The following is a 21,507-nucleotide window of genomic DNA, read 5'->3' as shown; positions in this document are numbered from 1 at the left end:
AGAAAGAATGAGAGCCTCAGGCGTTCATTTTTGTAACGATTTCCATATTCTGGTTGATCTGTCATGGAGAACGAGATAAAGGCCGTCTGTCTACATTGCATATATTTACTCTGTGCTCTGGATATCTTCTTACAACCCCTCCCTGATACACTTCTGCCTACCACAGGATGAGTAAGGAGAGCAGAATTTTGTCCTAATCCAAAATCTCTGGATTTTCAGTGGGTTTTTGTAGTCATTCAATACTAACACTGTGTCCTCCTCCTAAAAAGGGCTTGTCTAAGAAGTGCAGTGGGTGCTAATTCCCCTCCTCCTCCACATTCCCTCCTTACCATCAAACCAAGCGTAGCATTGATGGTATTTTCCGACCTGTGCAAAGAGCGTTTGAAGCCATGATATATTCCCTTGTAATTAATAAGAACTGCAGCTTTTTCTGTCGAGATTCATTTCCTTTTTCTAAGGGGTAACTGGAGCTCGAGTGTCCACGTGAAGCATATGCATTCAGTCTACGTTTTGCTGCTGTTTCCAGTAATTGAAAATGGCTCAATATGGATTTCTTTTTCTGGTTGCTTATTTAAAGAAGTAGTATAGTCATGGAGAGATTTAGGTAAGGTCATAAAACTTTTCTCTCCCACAGCGAATGGGAAACTTTCCCAGTTGAAGATCATTTTAAAAAATACATTCACAATCTATGGAAATTAAGTGGTACTTGGTGTAGCAGAATCATCCAGAGCCTGCAGAAGGACCGCTTATGGGTGCAGTTCATCAGGGCATAAAAACTGGCTTGATTTGGTCAATTTGCACAGTCACTTTTGAAACTGTGAGCAGCTATACAGTAGCAAAACCCATTTCAGCATCTCTTTGCTACACTTCAGGAAATCAGATGCACGAAGAGAGGTGGGCACTGAAGCAAGGCATTATGAATTAGAATCCAAGATCTGCCATCTAAACAACAGGAGCAACACTAAATATTATTTAGCTATGCTAAATAACAGAAGAGGAAGCTGGAATTTTCGATCAATTATAACAAATTAAAATCAATACTTGTGTAAGGATTGATCTGTAAAAAAACAAATAAGTCTTTCTCCATGCACAGATTCTGTCTACTAACCAGAGTAAAAGCATCTTTAAGCTTTGCCAGGTAAATAGCTCACTTCACATAAATTTTAGCCTGTGTGAGCTTTGATTCCTGTTTCATATTAAGTTTGGAATCATGAAAGAATCCCAATCACATAGGCAAAACTTGCAACCAAACCTGTTGCTAACAGATAATACTGTTTCCTTCCCAAACACTGATATGTCATCCGAATGAGCAGCTGCCATTTGTTCTTCTCATCAGTCTGTTATGGCACTTTTTTCTCCATTGTAAGATACATCAAGCTTACTTCATAGTACGAGAATGATAAACTAAAACACCCCTCCAGGTCACTCAGTCATTCTCTGTTCTGGCACTATGGTTGAACGGCAAACGAGTAAGTCCGCAGCATGTAACAAGGCCAATGCATATCACTGCATTTTAAAACCTCGTTGTTGAGGTCGTTCAGGAGGCAAACTTGAAGGCAGTTGGCCAAGCAGAGTAAGAGCTAGTTTTAGAAAAATCTCACAATGTCAGCCAAGCAACAGTTCCTGGAAGATCATACTATAACACAAGAAAGATTGGAGCTCACTTCGGAGATTCATAAAGTCTACTTAAACAGACACAGTCTTCATGCTGAACTCTGAATACATCTGCAGAAACTTGCACTGTGGCCACACCAAGAGAAAAGCAGTCTGCAAACTTACACAGGGGAAAAAAGAAACACACAGAATTCACAAACAAGAGCGTTCAGGTAACAAGAAAGGGATGTCAGTTTTAAAAAAAAAATGCTGCAGACAGCCAAAAAAACACCACCCCAAAGCAGCATAAAGATCTTCCCTTTCTGTCCCAACTGCAGACATCAGTAGTTACTCTTTCTGATAGTTAATCTGGAAGAGATTTGTCCTTCTGTACATCTTGCAAGGAACGTACCAGCAGAACAGAGTAATGCTAACAAGGAAACAGGCAGAAGATGAACTAGCTGAGGGACTGTACTCCCGGAATTTCCTTACAGACATTAAGTTACCTTGCTGTGCTAACCTGCTAAAGATACAAGTACTCAGAGACCTGGTAGTGGTTGGACAACATCTCAGTAACACTCAAATTTATTGTGTCTTTCCATGGGCAAAGGAAAAAGTCAGGAACTTGGGACATAATCTCTATTTGGGTACTGTCATTAAATTGAGAATAACATAAATACAGGCAGTCCTCCACAAAAAAACCCCAAACAAACAAACAAAAAAAACAACCACAAAAATACGTCTTCAAAAAGCACGAAGTGTTCTGAATTTTGCCATTTTCAGCCAGCAGATTCCTCAGGCAATGACATCTTGAACCTCTTCATCCTCGCACTCTGAAGATGGCTATGTGATTGTCAGAGGGCCCAGGAAAAGACCCCAATTCTGGCTCAAAACTCTCATTAGTAAGCTGGGTAGCACAGACAAACAGTGCAGTTAGAGGTCCTCAAAGCACAAGGAACAAAGTCTTGAGCCATCCAGCTTCCCACAACCCCCAGAAGTCCTTTTTGTGGGCTTGAGAAGCACAGATAAGGAAGAAGAGCCCAGCTGATGCCGAGAGTTTGTCAGCCCAATTCATTCTTTATCTCAAGGAAAATAAGCTTCCAGCTTCCTCTTATCTAGAAGACAACTTCTAAGGCTTCTGAGGCCTGTCATAACAGGCTATTGAAAAAAAACGTGGCACCTATTAGGCAGGAGCCTGGCCGGATGAAGAAGCCTCACGTGATTCCTCCACCGGTTACTTCAATAAACCCACTACTACTGCAAACCAGGGTTTTGCAGAGCAGCAGCGAGGTCTTCTAGCAATGCTCAACATTCCACAGCACAGACAAGCTGGAGGTCTTGACCTCTTCCCAGAATTTTCCATCCTCAGCACACCCTCCCTCACCCCTTCCTTTTTTCCATTTCAAGGAAGTCCTGTGTTGAAAGGATCCAGGCAAAATATACACATTTATTGTAAGATATAATAAATCTTATCAGCTTGTTCATCTTATCCTGTGGCAACAGTCAATTATGTTCATTTGATTCAGGCTGGTTTGAAACTGAGCAGAAAGCGTCTCCTGGAAAGCTTGTCTTGACTGACAAACCCCAGAAGCTGACGCAGCTGGGGCTGTTATTCCCAACAAGAAGATGCCATGAGAAATTTCAAACAATAAAAAAAAAAAAAAACAACTCTGAATAGGTCTCAATTCAGGGCTCTGCTCTGAGCCCATATGAGTGAAATAAAGTGGTGAGCAGGAAGACTGCCAGTCCAGCAATGTGGTGGCAACAGGGGACGTTGTGTTTGGGGCATTCCTACTGCCCAATCCACCGCTTAGTGAAACATCTCCTGGATGGACTGCTGAAAAGGCAAAAGGAACCAACAAAAAAATCCTGTAAAGCCCAATTCACCTCCCTGAAAATGCACCTCAGCAGCACAGCATGAGTCCTAGAAGCATGGGGCTGGGCTGTAATTTCTCCTGTCATTGGTGAAGGAAAATTTGAAGGTTTTTTTTAATGCCATGTGATGTTTGCTCTTCATAAATCCTGCAGTTAAGACCTCCTTTTCTCCATGAAAGTGCTGCTCACCTTGTTCAGAAAGGCAGATACGAAAAGGCTGTACGTGGGTGGTGGCTTTTTTTTTTTTTGGTTGGTTGGGTTGGTTTTTTTTTTCCTTGGGTGGTTAAGTTTCAGTTTAAAGCGATCCTCAAGAGCAGAGCTCAGCAGGGCACTGAAGCAGAGGCAGGAGGCCAGGTCCTGGGAGAGCAGGAGCAAGCAGCTCCCAGCAGAGGGAAGCATCCAGCAGTGGAAAAGCTGGAGGAGCACCCCAGAAGCAGGGACAGGCAGGGAGCCAGCGGACGCAGGGAGCCCCAGCAGCACCCCGCTGCTGCTCAACCACCGACAATATACCAGAGCAGATCCAAAAGTGATTTACAGCGCGCAGCTCTCCCTCTTTGCATCCGAAAGAGCCTTGCCATCCATTGTTTTGGTTTACCCTTCCTCCTCCGCAAGACTCTCAGTGGATATGAAGCAATATAGTAGTGTCATCTGGATTTTCTTACTGTAGTATTAATGTTTCCTCTTTAATATTAACATTCCAGAAAGGAAAATTACTCTAACTTATGCCATAAATTCCCAGCTCATTCAGGAATAACACTGACACAAACTACCTTCTTATTACAACCTTTTATAAACTTATGCATGCAAAAAAATTGGGTTTTGCATGCAAAAAAGGTTGGGTTTTTTTTAATTAATATCTACAGCTGGCACAAAGGAAATATTTAAAAAAATAAAATTGAAAACAACCCAAAGATCTAAAAACCATCCTCCCAAAGCTTAGTTTGTAATTAATTCAGTGATAAGAAAACCATCACGCTGATATCATTCAGACACTTGTTCGACAGTTAAAAAAAATTAAATTAAAAAAAAGAAATCAAGAGAATAGAATCAACCATTAAAAAAAAAGTCTATTGCCCAGCTTAAAAGGAGACTTTAATTTCCTTTACGGTTTTAATTCTTGCTGCTCTTTTCTTTGCCATACAAACACAAATGATCTTTCGTTTTAAATTCACATAATACACATGATTGTTCAAAGAATACTGCAGTGGTGTGTTTTACAGAGATCGTTAGAACTGACATTCCATCAGCTCACAGGAAAGGGGGCTGGGGGGATACATCTCAAAACAGTCCCCTCTCCCCAGCACAACAAAGCACTGCGTGTAGGAGTGGGAAAGACACAGTACTGAGGAACGGACAAATGGAGCTCCTGCCTTTGCTTGTCCTGACACCTTAACTCCCCACCTAAATCATGTGCAACATTATTTGTACCCTCCTAAAGATCAGAACCCCTAAGATTTTGTGCCGTGTTGTCTGCAAACTTGTATCCTAAGAAATTCCCTGCTTTACTGGTTTAAAAAAGAAGCTCTTGGACAAGGACTAGGAGAGGAAACAGGAGTAGAAAGAAGTTAAGTGACCTGTCCAAGATCACACTGCAAGCCAACAGCAGAGCCAGGACTGGAATACAAGTCCCCTCACCTCATGGCCTTCCTCTACACTCAGGGTTGTCCAAGTCCCACCAGTACCAGGAGAGCGCTGCACCACCACATTGTGCACAAGAGCAACGGTGTAGCTGGAGCAGGGCTTTCTTCTCCCTCCAAACTGTAACAGTTCTAGCACTTGTAAAAAAAAAAAAAAAAAAAAGCACTATTGAATCCAAAATAGGAATTAACAACCTCGGAACTAAGTAAGATTGGGAGAAGTATGCATTTCCAATTGCCATTGACACAAGACAGTGAAATTTTACTATTACATCTCCAGGAATGTTCTCATTTTTAAGCAACTCCCTTTCTCTGCACCTCAGCGCACCTCTCTTTCCAGCTCTTGTACAAAGACCGAAGGAAAGATTTTGTGAGTGCCACGTTTCAGACATCTGGCCTGCATATCAGTGTTTTCTGCATCACACTCATCAACAAGATCACCTCATTCTGAAATTGTTATTTTTAACTCCCCACACGCCCCCCGCAATGCAAATTCAGATGATTTAGTGGCTCCAGCTGCTTTGTCAAAAGTGGCCAGACACCTCAGCTATATTGCTTATTGAACTGCTCGAGGTGTAGCAGCACAGACATGAAGTGTTACGTTACAGTTTTGCATCTTTATGGTTAAATGCTTGCTATAAAAACCCAATGGTTTTTTGTATATTGCATTAAACACATATATATTTTAAATAAACATCTGGTCTTCTCCTGAGATTTTAACACCACCTTGAATTCCAAGAAGCTTACAGACTCCAAAGATCAGAGAAAAGGAAGCAAGAGTGGAAAAACAGGCAAGAAAAATCTCTATTCAGTGAGTTCTCGAAATGTGCATAAACAAATTAGGTATTCAGTTTATTCAGCAAAATACGAGAGCACATCAAAAGTGTTCCTGGGTAATACAAGAGCAGATGAAAAAAAAGAGCAAACGTACATATTTCTTCAGTTGCCCACGGTTCAATATAGAATCATAGAATGGTTTGGGTTGGAAGGGACCTTAAAGATCATCTAGTTCCAACCCCCTGCCATGGGCAGGGACACCTCCCACTAGACCAGGCTGCTCAAAGCCCCATCCAGCCTGACCTGGAACACCTCCAGGGATGGGGCATCCACATCTTCCCTGGGCAACCTGTTCCAGTGTCTCACCACCCTCACAATAAAGAATTTCTTCCTAATACTACCTAATACTACCTATACTTCCTAATACTACCTAATCTAAATCCACCCTCTTCCAGTTTGAAGCCATCGCCCTTCATCCCATCACTATGTGCCCTTGCAAAAAGTCCCTCTCCAGCTTTCTTAGAGGCCCCCTTCAGACACTGGAAGGGGCTATAAGGTCTTCCTGGAGCCTTCTCTTCTCCAGCCTGAACCAACCCAACTCTCTCAGCCTGTCCTCATAGGAGAGGTGCTCTAACCCTCTGATCTGTACTACACAGCTCTTTACTTCTTGTTCTCACATGTCACAGATCTGTGGCCAGGACACAGGCATCTCAACCCTGACCTGGGGCTTCAGGGAGCCACGGGGCCTCCACGCACCTCAGCTCCCAGCTTGCAAGAGGTGGAAAACAGCACAAGACAAACTTCCATCAAGATAAACCCATTACTGACAGCAGGATGCTTCCACATGGTAAAATACCAATCTTAAAAGCACTGGTAAAGAGATAGGTGCTTTGAGAAACCCAGTGGCCAAAACGTTATTAAACGGACATGATGGATGGCCCACAAACACAGAGAGCTTGATGTTCATCCAAGCAGACAACTCCTAGAAGCCACTGCATGTACGCTTAAAATCAGAAGCTGAAATTGTTAGAAACTCCTCCAAAAACACCATGCGGGTTGTCAAAATACAAAGCCCAGCAAGGCGCTGCAATCAATATCTTTTTTTTTTTTTTTAATTACCTCTGCCGTTAAGTTTTCACTACAATTTCCACTTCTATTATGCATCATTTGTTTGGAAGGGCAAGGTGGCTATCATGTTTTTTAATCAGAAACTAACAGTTCTGATCCAGAGTGACTGTCCTTAGTTTTACATCTATAAACTGCTTCATCCTTTTTATATGTATATATCCATCTGTATATAAAACGGAATAATTTTTTTTGACACAATTCTCAAAGAGCATAACTCAACTAACATTCACACTGGAGCAACAACGTCAGTAACTACAGCAGGGCAAACAATTACTTTGAAAGATTTTTAAGGCTACCAATAAAATTAAGAATTCTAGAAGAGATTTTTTTTTTTTTTAAAGAATTTCCCTTCCTCACAAAGAGAGCACCTTCAAAGTACAGTAACTTAAGCAGCACATGGCATTTACATTTTCATCTAAATCTTTAAAGCAGCCCATTATTTCCTTAGATTTGAGAAAAGAACCCTGCTTTATTTCACCACACCAGCCATAAATTATTCATTAATTCTGTTTGCTAACTCTGTAACTGAGCCCAGATGTTTCTGCTGGAGAAGCATTCCATAAGAAAAGTTAAATATAGCAAGCTGTGTGGAGGGAGCAGACCTCTCTCCCCATCACGGCATGCTCAAGTATTACTTGAGAGAAAATAATGAAAACATTTGAAAAATATTCTGAATATGTGAGTCTGTGAAACAACACAGTCTGATCACAATGTTTCACGTAAAAGAGCCCCCACGCATTCCACTTGGGTGTAACTGAAGTTACTGGTTCTGTCTCTGGGAAAAGGTGCTGGCACTTTCACTCGCCACAGTAAACAGAAAATTTACAAGCAGAGGAACACTCCTTGCCATGCATCATTTACAAATATAAATCAAGACTTAAGTTTTCAATTACAAGAAACACTTCTGAGATGGCTACCAACGGCAATAACCATGTAGATGAAGAACTGAGAGCATCAGATGGAATTTCTTCCAGAATTGACAGGGAAACTTACTGTTGGGAACTTTAAATACATTGCAGTGTTTCAGAAGAACTTCAACCATTTTACACCAGCAAAGATTATCAACGTTGACATTTATAATCCAACACTAAGAGCACGGTCCTGTTGACCAGAATGGAAGCTACTACCTTCATCCACTCATTCAGACACTGTTATGATTTCTAGTACTTTTCAGCATTTGTCGTAAGCTTGTTTCAAAATACCTATTATAAGTTAGAAACTATTCCTAATCATTACATAGTTGGAGAAAAATTGCAAGATGCAGGGTTGAACATCACAGAGCCGCATTCTTTGTAGTTTGGAGACTATTCTCAGGAATGCAACACTTCTTCGGTTGTGCGCAATGATCACAGGAGAGATTTTGAGAGGTCATCTAGTCCCTTTGCTCTGCTCCAAGGCAAGATCAATCCTTTTTAAAATCACTATTTTCCTAATCTGTTCTTCAAAATTTCCAGTGTAACAGATTCTATAAGATGACTTTGCAGAGGGAGGGTATTTTGGGGAAGCCGTTACAGACTGCTGTGGTAACGACATCACTGCTCTGGCACCAGGTACCAGCTGCTGTCATCCAACTTTACTGCACTTGCAGATTTGCAGCCAAACATCTTGTAGCCAAATCCTGTTGCTCTTTAACCACCTGTGTCCACAGGAGACTGTGCAAAATACATTAAGTCTAACTGTACTGTTAACAGAGGCACCTTCCCACTAGTTAGCAAAAAGGCAAACAAACCTCCGTATATATACTATTAGCCACCTTAGAATACAATAAAACTCTGCAGACTATTCCTAAAAATGTGACTATAGAGAAGAATGAAGTCAATTTTAGCATGGGAAGGCATACTAGCACAAGCTTTAGTCTCCTCAATCTCAATAATGTTAGGAATAATGGAGTAGTAGCACAGGTCAACAGTCTCAGGGCAATAAATATCTTTATTTTTTTACCTAGTCCACACTGCCAGAAACTTTCTTTATTTCTGGTAGCTACCCAATATTAGCACAAACAACAGCTACCACAGCATGTCTACCACGGGCAATGGCCTCTTCATTTTGCTGCATAGACAGATCTTAAGGACATCTCACTTCTACTTCTGGTGGAAAGCAGCCAGCGAGAAGAAAACCAGAACAAATTTTATTTAAGTTAGTCAACCCAGCAGCAACTTACAATTGAGTCCACCTATTTGAGGAAATGTTTCCTCTCCAACTCCTAAGGAAGAAGAGAGTTATGCAATGTGAAACCTAGAAACTGGACCCGGTTACAGCACATGTGGGGGATGGAAGATGACAAAGGATCTGGAGGCTCTCAGAAAATAAAGACCATATATTGGAACAGTGGAAAGTCTTCTGTGAAGTCTTTGTGGGGGGGAAAAGAGGGAGTAGAGTGCAGGTGTGAAGTACCAAAAGGAGTCAAAACAAAAGAATAGACTCTATATTAGATAGCCCATCTTGAAAAACCCTTTTCTAATACAGCAAAAGAGAAAGAACTTTTAATCTCCGTTGCACTGCATGAATTTCTAGATCTATACTGAGCAAATTTTTTTTTGTGTGGAGTGAAACGAGCACCTGGTGTATTTCCTGATTTATGCACAGTAACAGAAGCTGCAGGAAAGTTTCAGTTCAGACAAATTTAGAAAAGGAAACATCAAACCTGATGCACTTTACAAGTAATGTCTTAGCTGCAAATTATACATAGCTGAGTACAACTGTTGAAAGTTTAGGTTGTCCTTGTTAGGCAAAAACCAGGGCCTCCTGAAGCTGTCTGTATACCTAAATTTGCACCTAATTATCTTTCTCCACAGGTATTGTGTTTGAAAACAGGGATAAAACCTTAAGTTAACAGGTACTCTAATAAGAATTCAGCATGCAGCTCACTTTATAATTATAAAGAAGCTTATGGGAAAAGAAAGCCACACTTAAGACCTACCTGCTTGTGTGACCTGTTACTTAGGCAGAAAAAAAGATGTCACAAGGAAGACTTTTTGGTATTTAGTCTGTACTGATTTCTATTACAGCAACCTACAGCAATTTAAGCAACCCAAATCTAAAAAGGTCCTGAGAATCTCTCACTTTTGGGAGTCTTATCTGGCCCACTTGCTTAACATACACATACAAACTGATTATATTCCCGCAGAATGAGGACCAGATGGGTTTTTGCTGTAAACTCGATTATTTTACTTTTTTAAAAAAGAAAAGACTTGTTCTCCGTTCCTTTTTTTCACCAAAAGATAACAAACACATTCAACATCTTGAAAAAAGAAAAAAAAAAAAAAAAAGAATGTTTACTTTGGTTGTGCTAAGCAGCCAGGTGCTATAATACTGCAAGTTTCATCTGTAGTCTGCAGTGCCGTAAGTTCCACCATGTTAACCATCACATCGGTCTTGTGGCCGGGCAGCTTGGGAAGCACAGAAAGTATCTTCTCTGCAAGACTGTCGCCATGATGACCAACTGCTCCTAGGAAAAAAAGAAACACCGAAAGTGTCAGGTACATAACTGGGGGGGTGGAAACAATCAAAAAAACAAGACAAGGAACTGTGAGCAAAATAACCACCATGTTTTGAGAAGAAGGACACTGGTAGTCACAACATCAAGACCACAGTTAGCTTTTCAAAGATATTTTGCTACAAAAGCAAAATTAATTTCTAGAATGTCTGAAGTTAAAAGTATTGATAACATTTCAGAAAGATTCATTTAAAAAGCATAAATTAGACCTAGCTGATTTTGCTAAGTCTAAAATTCACTGATTCTGCACTTAATTATGCAAAATGTTTCTCTTTGCATGAGAAAGTTGTTAGTTAAACAAGATTTGCAATGGTTATTAAAAAAACCAAGGCAAACATTTATATATACATGCACATATGCAAACTATGCTTTTCTAAACTAATAGGACTGTGCGTAAAAGGGCTGTATGCAGGTTGCCAATGTAGTTACCCATACAGACTGGCATAATATTAAAATAAGCAATTACCAACAACATGCCATCATCAAGGTCATCACTCCTACGTGGACTGAGGGCAGCACAGGTGAAACCAACATGAAATGACTAAAACAACCCAAGTTACATGGCATAAAATGTCAAGTTGACCTTGTTCCAAGAGAAACTCTGAATTCCAGTCGGCACATTTTCTTCCAATTCTCCTGATTTCAAACACACACGTTCTTCTTTCCATTCACCAACCCTCAACACAGGCACTACAACCAACTTACAGAATATTCAGACTGTGAGCCAAGCCAAAGGAGAACAACATGACACACACTACAGATGAAAAATTTGGAGAGGGGGACCAGAAACCTTACTGCCTTGAAGACAGGAACAAGTTGAAGATATTTGTATCCTGCCACTTTAGCTATGGTTCAGCTACCACTACAGGGCTGGACACCAGCGCTGAGCTTAGTAGTGTTCTCCTGGCTTTACTCACAGGAGAAAGGGAACTTCTGAAGCCACCTTTGAGAGGTAGGAAAAAGATCTTTTAGGCTCTGGTCCTACCCCATCAAAGTCTGTCCATGTGGCCCTCTATCTGTTCTCACTTCTGAACATTTCCAAAAACAGAGGTCTGTTTCAACAGGTGAAGTCAGATTCACATGCTCCACAAATCCAAAAAAAGGCCCTTACATCAAGAATATTAATGGAGTCAGATTATTAAATTCTCTTGGATAAGCAGAAGGTTGTCTCCAGCAAGTCTACATCAGCCACGCTGTAAAACCACCTCATAGTTTATCAACTATTCTGCATTGCAGGACAAGTGAGAAGCAAGGATGAAAAAGCAGGAGAAAAGTAGAGTCAAACTCCATGCTGGTAATGCCTCTACCCACAAAAGGCAAGGAAGACACATGTGTCCAGCACGTGGTAGTACTGCAACGTGGACACCTGTCCGCTCAGCTGGATTGAGATTACCAATTTGTTTCACCAGAGATTGTAATAGTCACAGAATGACAGCAACTTTCCTTTCTACCATCCCCAGCCAGATTTAGACCACTGAAATACAGATGAAACGAGCTGGGTTGTCTTTGCGACTCCCTAAGCCATCTGCTCTCCAAAATCCCTACATTCTTCTTACTAGGTCAGTCACTTGTCAGCCACACTGCCATTATCAACACTCGCAAAGTTACAGACATGGAAAACAGATGGTAATCTTCTGAACCTCCACCCCCACATACTGGAAGCAATGTCTATCTCTCCACACTCGCTGCACGCGAGCAACATTTAGCTAGACAAGACACTTGGCTGAACTGGAAACACCCCCAATGCAAATAAACCCACGTTAATTATTAACATCCCCCTTTATCCTTGGCAGAGGGGGAAAGTCTCAGTGTGTTTAAGTTGCTTCCGCAATTAGCAAGTGCCATCTCAGTCTCCTTCCCACAACTGCTACTTCTTGGAGGCTCCCACTGGTCTGCAGGCACTAATGATCAAATCAATCAGAAACCATCTCCTGTAGCTTTTAAAAATCCCTGTCGCCCCTGACCAACTATGCAAACCAGTCAAGGCTGGAAAGACAATTAAAGCTCATGAGACTAGGACAGGAAGTCATGGAGAGTCGCTTTTCAATCACACTGACTTCCACAGACTGCATGGGACTGGTTTCTATCCTCTTTCCTCATCACTGTTGAGAGCAGAAGCTCAGCAGCTTCTCATGACGAACACGTTCAAGGCAGCTGGCAGCTCTAATGCTGCCAACATGCACATAGATCAGGTGTTAAAGTGACAAGGAAAAGTTATCTGACCAATGCAAAATAGGAGTCTTCACACCAGGCTAATACCCAGCTTTGAGGATACAGGAAATCTTATGTATCGCACTCTTCTAATTTTACTTTGCCCTCTCATTAAGAGTTACAAACTGAAATATGTGACATTTGATACAGGTTGTAGCTGGCACAATTGGCAAAGTCAACTAACTGATTAGTTAACAGCAGCCAGGAACTCATTAACTACACCCTCCTTCCTCCAAAAAGGCATCGGTGACATGCATACAAGAAAATATTTTCCTAAGCCCATTACTAGCCCTATATCACACTGTTTGTGCTTCAATTATTATGTTCTCCTACTGATTCTACTGTCTGGTTCAAAAACAATACGAAGAAAAAACGCAGATTTGAGGGGAGATTGCACATCATAGAAGCAATGCGAGCGCTTGGGCAATGGAAGACTTGAAAGTCAGTTGTTAAACATGAGGAGCTTGAATATGAAAGCAGTTCTCCTACAAAGGCATTGCTCACTAGAGAACAACTAATGCAGCTAATTTCTACTGGGGGCTTTTCCTTCAATCAAAGTTTAAATATAAATCGGTGTACACCAAAACAGTACACAAGGCATGTCTTGTCCCCACCATCAAGCCTTCTTAACATCTTCTGGTTTAACTACTTTGTAGATGAGTTCAGGAAAGATACATAGACAAACCCATTCCAGTTTTCATGCTGTTTCAACACTGCATGCTCACCCAATACTTTTCCCAGTAAGATCATCACTAGGAAGACTTCACACTAAAGGACACCAGGGGGACAATTCCTGTGACACAACTTCCCGAGGCAATGCATCACCTCAACAAGAGCAGGGTGTAAAATATCAAGAAGGCAGAAATGTGTACACCTGTTCCCTGGACATTTGAAGCTGCAGTTACAAAGCTTATCAGCATGTTGCCATATTCTTACATCCAGCATTAGCTTAAGCTGACCTTGTTAAACAGCACTGGAAAGCAGCTTCTATGTTCACAGGAACCATTGTGCAGCATTCAAGGCAAACTAGAGCATCCTTCTACCTTGCCAAAAGACAGATCTACATTCTCCTTTGTACAGGCAAAGGAACATCAAAGTAGTCAGTTATCTATCCCGCTATGCTGGCTACTGAATCTAAAAAACAAACAAAAAACCACACACACACACAAAAAAAAACCCCAAACAAACCACAAAATCCACAACCCCTCCACCTCCAAAAAAAACCCAAAAAACTTGTAGCCAGCAGTAGGAGCAAGGAAGCCCACAGACAAGCACAGCAGCATCAGATTGCCGCCATAGAAATATGAGATTTCCCATTTCTCACAGACAGCTATTGCAACGTGTATATATAGAGTAGTAAATTTGGAGATAAACACTTATGCATCTGCACAAGGCTCATGTAATTTCCAAGTCCCCTGCACTGACCTAGCCACCTGCTGTTTTCTTTAAACAGGCAAAAATCATTCCATTTATTTGCTTATCTCTGTAAAGCCTATGTAACAAATTTAACATCCGAAGCATTTAAAAACCTATTATAAAAAAAATTGTGTACCTATTCTGCAATAGCAGAATCTTTACGAACAACACCACAGCAGAGGCTGCACCCTGACCCACAGTACTGAGTTGACACCACTTGAATATTTTCAGCTGCCATCACTCCTCACAGCTGCAGTCTGCAACCTCAAGTAACCAGAATAATTTAAGCATCAGTTGCCTCCTGTGTCAAAGCCCCAGCCTGCTTCATAAAAAGGGGACTACTGTACTCTATGGGCCCCAGTATTTATATTTTCAAAGCCTCAGCTTATATGGTAAGGAAGAAAAAAAACACGGTTTTGTTTCCTTTAAAAAGACATTAGTGTCAATCCACCAGTGCGTCAACTTGGAAGATGCCACAATCAAAGAGAGCGTGAGTAAAGCGCTCCAAATTAGAAACATTACAGATATAATGAAAGAAATAGACCGACAATTACAAACAAACAGTTTAAAAACAAAAATAATCCAAAAAAGACATTAGTCAGAACCAGACTTTACCAGAAAGGCATGGGCCTACGTTAGACTTCACTCTCATCCTTCTCTATGAATGGGATTATGCAGTAGGATGATTAAGGCACGCCGCAACTTTCTCTTCACTGTGTCTGCTCCCAGGAACTGAAAGGGAATGGCACCTACACTTCATTGATGAGCACCTGAACTGTGCTTTTTGTACCTGTTAAAAGGCTGAAAACATTACAACCAGCGCAAGGGTGTGATGCGAAGATGATGGCTAGCTGAGACCAAGGGAGATGATACAGAAAGTTAAACCTGAGTTTGCAGCCTTGGCTGTGGCAAAACATTCCTGCGATTTTGACCAATTGTTGTGTGAAAAGGGGCAAAGCGGTTTTGGCAGAAGATAAACCCCCTTGCGTTCTAACACTCCTCACTGAGGTGGGAGGCTAGGTGCGGCTAGGTTTAAATTCCGAGTGATGCCCAATTCAGCACTATGAGACCAATCACGTTTAATACGTATTAAACTATTACGATTTGGATACACTAATAGTGGACTGCACCTTCAGCCTAGTTGTGCTCATGAACTAACACAGCCACTCTTGAGTCTTTGGTCACATTCAGTGAGAAACCAAAACGACTAGCTACTTAAACAGTGCAGTTTATTTAAACAACAGATATAAAGGTTCTTAGGATTGCCAGTGATAAATACACTGTCTGCAAAGCACATGCAAATAAAGATATTGTTAAGTATACAAATGCGCGACAAAGTTATAAGCGATACAGCCTGGCTATAAATGTAGGATAGAGATTCTCTAGAGAAATTTCTAAGTTCCCCGAAGAAACACTCAGTATAACCTAAGTCTTACCCAAAGGCGTCCCTATGGAGGGGGAAGAAAGGCTCAGCCCGTCAGCTGGTCCCGGAAGTCAGTGATGGAGTTCTCCTGACTTGTTTGCGATGGTGTCTTCCCCGATATGCCACCTCTCTCAGGCTATTTTTATACTATTTTTTTATCTTCAAAGTGGAGTTTGAGTGACTTTAGTCATAAATACTTTTATTATGATTGGTGTACTCAAGGAAGAGTGGTTGCACCTTGGGGGTGGGTAGCCTCCGGGATGGAGGCGTGTTTTGGTACATTGTAATGAGCAAAGTTCGCACAAAGGACAGCATTTCATCAACATTTGACAAAATGTTGGCTCAGGTAGCAAGTAGGGACGCTAATCTGTTTTGTAATAAGTAAGTAGGCAGCTTATCTGTTCCGTAGTACCATCTCGTTCCCATATCTGCTATTCATCACAAGGGAAGGCCACGGAACAATCGCATTCCGTTCCATCCCTTGTGCAGTTTTGCAAACAACCTTGTACAGGGAATTGCAGATGTTGCATTCTTTGTGTGCCAGCTGCAGCTGTGTTCTACCTCAGGAGCCTCTTGATTTTATGACTTTCCTTAATGTGTGAACAATGCTGTACTTTTGTATTCTTGGCCAATTTAGTAATTATTCCACACCAATACATGCAAAACTACCAGAGGAAGATAAAAGTGCTGTTGCTGACAGCACTGAAACATCCAATTTCAACGAGTCTCATACAAAGGTTATTATTCAAAGCTACACGTTAACTGGGCAGGCATCCCCTGCTATTCATTCTTCTCTGTCTTTTGCTCACTGTATTGCATTTCAAAACCCCCTGCACATACCAGTGGGTGAGACCTCACTATTCCCTGTGCTTACAGCAGCCCACATCCCAAAGGCTGCAAAGCACCGTGAGACTGGAAAGAGAAATGCATCCAGCTGTTCTGAACACCAATATCTGAAAGGCATCAATGAGCTTACGAATGAAAAAGGAAATCTGGGAAGCCAGAAAAAAACGCTTCATAAAAGGTGAATGCAGCAAAGTGGTGACTAAGAAACATGTTAAAGGAGCATGGGGTCACAATATGATATCACAATGCAAATATTTAGGGGCGCAAATAATCGAAGAGAAAAATAAAGTGCAGTTATGGTGCCAGAGTTAGCTCCGACTTTAACTGTCACTTATCAGAGAAACACTGTAGACGGGAAGATTTATTCTGCTTTTTAAAGCAAAGGTAGCGAACTTTAAAATAAGTAGGCAAACAAAAGCAGCACTACTCATACATACAGATTAGGGACAGCACCAGCAACAAAGTTTTATACCATTGGAACTCACGAAGTGAGCACAAAGTACTAAGTCTGGGATCTCCCCAGGGCATAAAAACACATATCCCACCTTCTGGGGCACTGCTTTATCCATAAGATCCTACACTGCAGGCATAGGCAGTGTCCATGACATCCCCAGTTGAAGCCATGCCACTGCAGCGAAGGCCATAAAAAGAAGATCCCCGTTACAGCTCAGCTGAATATTATGCCATACAGGACAAAAGGGAGAATTATTTATCTTAATTCAGTATTTTCCTGTCTATTCATTAAATACAGCAACCATAAGAAATGCTGAACACCAAAAAAAAAAAAAAAAGATTATAAGAAGTATTCAATAGAGCTCCAACTAAATTTTAGAGTAATAGAGATTCTTTCCTTCATGGAACCTAGAAAGCTAACCTAGCCAGTTAGATGCTTTCTGATTTTTTGGATAGAAAAACATGCCATTTTATATGTGACTAATTATTTTTTTAAATAATTGTCACAACAAAGATAATACAGTTTCCTGACACTGTCACCAGAAGTTCTTTACAAAAATGTACTTAATAATTCTTTAGTATGTTCTTTAAAGTGGAAAGTTCTTATTTAAGTACCAGTATTTTCCCTTAGTTCAGTTGTTTGCAAATGCAGCACCAGAAAAGGCACTTTTGAGACATTTTGATTTTTACTATGAGAAATCAATTGGAATTACTGAAAACTATTTGTTATTCTAGCCTAACATCTTATTTGCTCTAGATAAGAGTGGAACGTGAGCCAAAAATAAGACATCTGTTAGTGCAACTCCTTTAGACATCATCTAGAGATACCTACAGCCTCCTAGTAGCCTAATTCAGAGTGATTCAAAATCACCTGGTTCAAAGCAGTAGCCTGACTTAATCAGAGAGTATCCCGGCACCTACTCCTAATGAATGGGCAGGTTTTTATGGAAGTGCTTGGAATATGAAAGCATTCCCATAATTCATTGATAAATAACCATTTCTTATATCTGCAGCCCACATGTTGGACAAGATTCAGGTATCAGTAAGACATTTACAAATAAAATCCAAAAATCTTTCATCTTTAGAGAGGGCAGATTTAAAAAGTTGTTTGAAATGAGCTGCAAATGAGAAAGTCTACCTCAAAGACTTCCACCTGGACCAAGCTGTTATTTGAAAACAAAAATTATTTATTTTTTACACTGCTGACTGCAAATACATAACATAGCTTGAAAAAAATATCCACTGGCCCAGTTGCCAATACCAATCTGGAAACTTGTAGATAGGAAGCTTTAGCTTTTACGAAGTGTAAGGCTGAAATTCAACAGAGTCATTCACCTGAAGGCCAAGCAGTGAGGTCGCAGGTAGGGGGACAGGGGAGAGAGTATATAAAAGGCTGAACACACCTAAGAAAATTAAAGATTTCAGGTACGACTTAATTCTGCCATTTCCCACTTCTTGACAACTGGTTTCACAACTTAAATGCTGTTCTTTTCATGTACTTTTTACTGTACCTTTTCTAGCAAACCAAAGAAACAAACCCGATTGTGTGGCACTAAAATCAGGGAAATATACCAATTTACCTCTGAAATGCACTAAATTTTTCTTCCTTCAGTTTGCACTGTACTTGATGGCAAGAGTATGGTATCACGCCCAAAGCATAAGAAGGCTTCAATGAAACTGTCAATGAATTCTGGAGATGTTTGTTGGTAACAAAAGAACGGCTGCATGAAGGGATCTTGTTTTCAGTTACAGATACTGAAAAGAATATATTCCTAAAAAAATGAATACTTTACTTTCTCACCAGTACTCCAAGAGCTTTGATGCATCCCCTCCAACGGTGCCCCACCACAGCCCTGATGTTTTCTCTGAAAAACCCTCTCCTGCTGAAGTACAAGATCCCAGACTTTACTCCCCAGATATAAGCTGATAACAATTATCTCTCCTCATGCCTCCTCAACAGCCACCTTGCCAGGCAATTCCCTGTCACCCACAATTTCCAGTTCCTTTTCTTGTTTTTAATTCTTCCCACCACCTGAATGCACAAATCCTTGCCCAGTTTCATTGGTTCCCACCCCAAATGGGCACTCCTCTCACAGTTTCATTTTAAGGCTCTTCATCCAAGTCCGCCCTCCTGCAGCCTTCCCAGCAATCTCCCCAACCACAGCACAGCATTAACTGCTCAGATCCATAGCTGCTCTTCAGCACATTGTCGACAGCTACGAACCCTGTAACACTGCAGGGATTACACAAAGCCAAAATCGAGGGCGGGAAAGAAAAAAAAAAAAAAAGACAGAAGACAATTCAGAGACAGATGAGCTGCAGGTGCAACATTGTGCCAAGCTCTTGCTATGGGACATGTGGTAGCAAAACTATGAACTGAATTATTGACCACAGATAATGCAAACGGAATGAGGCCTGCACACTGTATATGTGAGCAGGTCTATCAATAATATGATGGGGTAAGCGAATGCAGCCACTCCTATATCAATTATTCTCTGAGTTTACTGTTTCCTCTGAAAGATTGTTATTCCAGAAGCGAGAGCATGATACAAACTCTTTCTGGGTCACTGGCCCAGCACCTTCTGGCAACTCATTCAGTTGATCTTTCCCTTTCTGCCCTTTTGATATCACATCTTGCCAGCTTAAAAGACTTTACCTTGCTTACTAAGCTTGCAGGTCAATTACAATACAAGACATTCTCCTGACAGTTTCCCAGTGGGCTGTCACACACTCTCTACACTTGTCAACTTTTGCATCAATTTTGCATTAACTGGCAGTATTAAATTTACCATATGGTTCATTCTTACACTCGTTTGCTTCCCAGAAAGTGTTGTATAAACAAATCTGTATTGTTTTCACTCAAACATAATATTTTCAAGTTAACAACACCAGCCGCATGCAGTTGTTTCACTCAAAGACTAAGCATAATGGAGAGCATATAAAAACCATATATATACACATACAGAGACACTTTCAGGCATACAGATATAGCTAAGTGTATATATGGATGTATATCTGTTTAGACAGGTTTAATGACAAGGGTAACAAGTAGATACACTGGGAAACATGTCACAGTATTCCACAAGGCCCAGTCTGAAATGTGCAGACCATTTCTTTCACACCTTGGGATGCCCCACTGGCACAGTGAAGGTCCCTAGCTTGCAGGAAAGTGGGAGTGACAAACAAACCCTTGTGTTTCCAGCAGGGCCTTCTGCTTCACTCTGGGTTTCTGTGACCCACTGGAGAGCAAGGACTTGTGAGCAACCGCCATGGTCATGGTATTACACATCTGCCAGGCCACAAGGACTCCTGCAGCTACCTGAAACCCTCCCGACGGGGTGGATGTGGGCCCGCAGGGATGACAGCCCCCCCACCAGTGAGGGATTTCTTACCAGCGAGGTCCAAGGTCCTGTCCACGAAGACGACAGAGGCCTTGTTGGTAGCCATCCTCCTCCTGTTCCTGGCCGGGGCGTAGCTTGCCAGCTCAGCAGCAATAACCCTGCTGAGTGCCCCCACGGCGAAGCTCTCCTCCCGCAGGCCCAAGGCGGTGAAGAGAGCGTCGAGGTCACCCACCAGGGCCCGCACCGCCGCCCGCAGCTCGGCGGGCAGGGCGCCCAGCCCGACCTCCGCAGGGCCGGGCCCGCCAGGGCCGGGCAGAGGCTGGAGGAGCCCCGTCAGGGCGGGCAGCAGGCAGAGCTCCGCCGAGACGGGGGCCAGGAGCGGCGGTCCCCGCAGCACCACCTCGGCGCGGCCGCCCTCGCCCATCCACCGCCGCAGCGTCTCCTCCAGCTCGGCCGGCCCGCCGCCCTCCGCCTCGCCGCCAGACACCAGCACGCAGTGCCGCACACCGCCCTGGCCCAGCAACCCCCTCACGGCAGCAGCCGCGCCGCCCCGCAGCCCCCCGCTCACCACCAAGACGACGCGGGCCGCCCCCGCCGCCTCAGCCGCCAGCGCCCTGACGGCCAGCGCCCCCGCCGCCAGCAGCTCCCCGGCCCCGCCACCGCCCCAGTGCAGCGCCTCGGCGGAGGCCGCGTCCAAGAAGACGACGGCCCGGGGTGCCTTAGCCAGCACGGGCTCCCAGGCCTGCCGGCACACTCGCCGCAACTCCGCCACCGGCGCCGCCATGGCGGGCAGCGCTGACAGCCACAACACACCGCACGTGCCCGGCGCGCCGCCGACGCCGCGGGATGACGTAGCGGGCGGGGGTTGGTTGGCTGCCCGCCGGCGGGGAGGGGCGGTGCGCCGCGGCCCTGAGAGAAGTGGCGTCGGTGGCTCTGGTGGGATCTGTGAGGGGAGGGTGTGACCTGGGGGTCTCCGGCGGGGTCTGTGAGGGGAGGGGGCGGGCCGAAGGTCTCCGGCGGGGTCTGTGAGGCGAGGGGGCGGCCCGGGTGTCTTCGGTGGGGTCTTTGAGGAGGGGGAGCAGCCCGAGCGTCTTCGGTGGGGTTTGTGAGGGAAGGGAGCGGCCTGAGGGGGGCTGCGGCGGCCCGGGGGTCTCCGGCAGGGTTTGTGAGGGAAGGGAGCGGCACAAGGCGGGCTGCGGCGGCCCGGGTGGCTCCGGCGGGGTTCACGGCGGCGGTGAGGCCTTTCTATCGGCCGTGAGGGCTGTGCTGTAGCATTGCCTGTGGGACCCGCTGCTGGCTGCGGGGCCTGAC

At 43.2% G+C, this 21,507-nt stretch overlaps 1 protein-coding gene across 1 annotated transcript in view; it reads right to left on the bottom strand.

Annotated features, from left to right (window-relative positions):
* Positions 1 to 21,003, bottom strand: part of SCFD2 (sec1 family domain containing 2) — a 208,187-nt gene extending 187,184 nt beyond the window's left edge. The window contains exons 1-2 of the mRNA XM_054202188.1: positions 20,248 to 21,003; positions 10,290 to 10,458 (exon numbers count right to left, since the gene is read on the bottom strand). Coding sequence (XP_054058163.1) covers positions 10,290 to 10,458; positions 20,248 to 20,980 — 902 coding nt within the window. The 5' untranslated portion in view covers positions 20,981 to 21,003. The remainder of the gene's footprint in view (positions 1 to 10,289; positions 10,459 to 20,247) is intronic.
* Between the last annotated feature and the right edge of the window lie 504 nt (positions 21,004 to 21,507).

Source organism: Rissa tridactyla, chromosome 5, assembly GCF_028500815.1.
Source record: "Rissa tridactyla isolate bRisTri1 chromosome 5, bRisTri1.patW.cur.20221130, whole genome shotgun sequence".
Classification (NCBI taxonomy): Eukaryota; Metazoa; Chordata; class Aves; order Charadriiformes; family Laridae; genus Rissa; species Rissa tridactyla.
The sequence above is the reverse complement of the archived record's forward strand: the minus strand, read 5'-3'. Positions and strand labels throughout refer to the sequence as shown.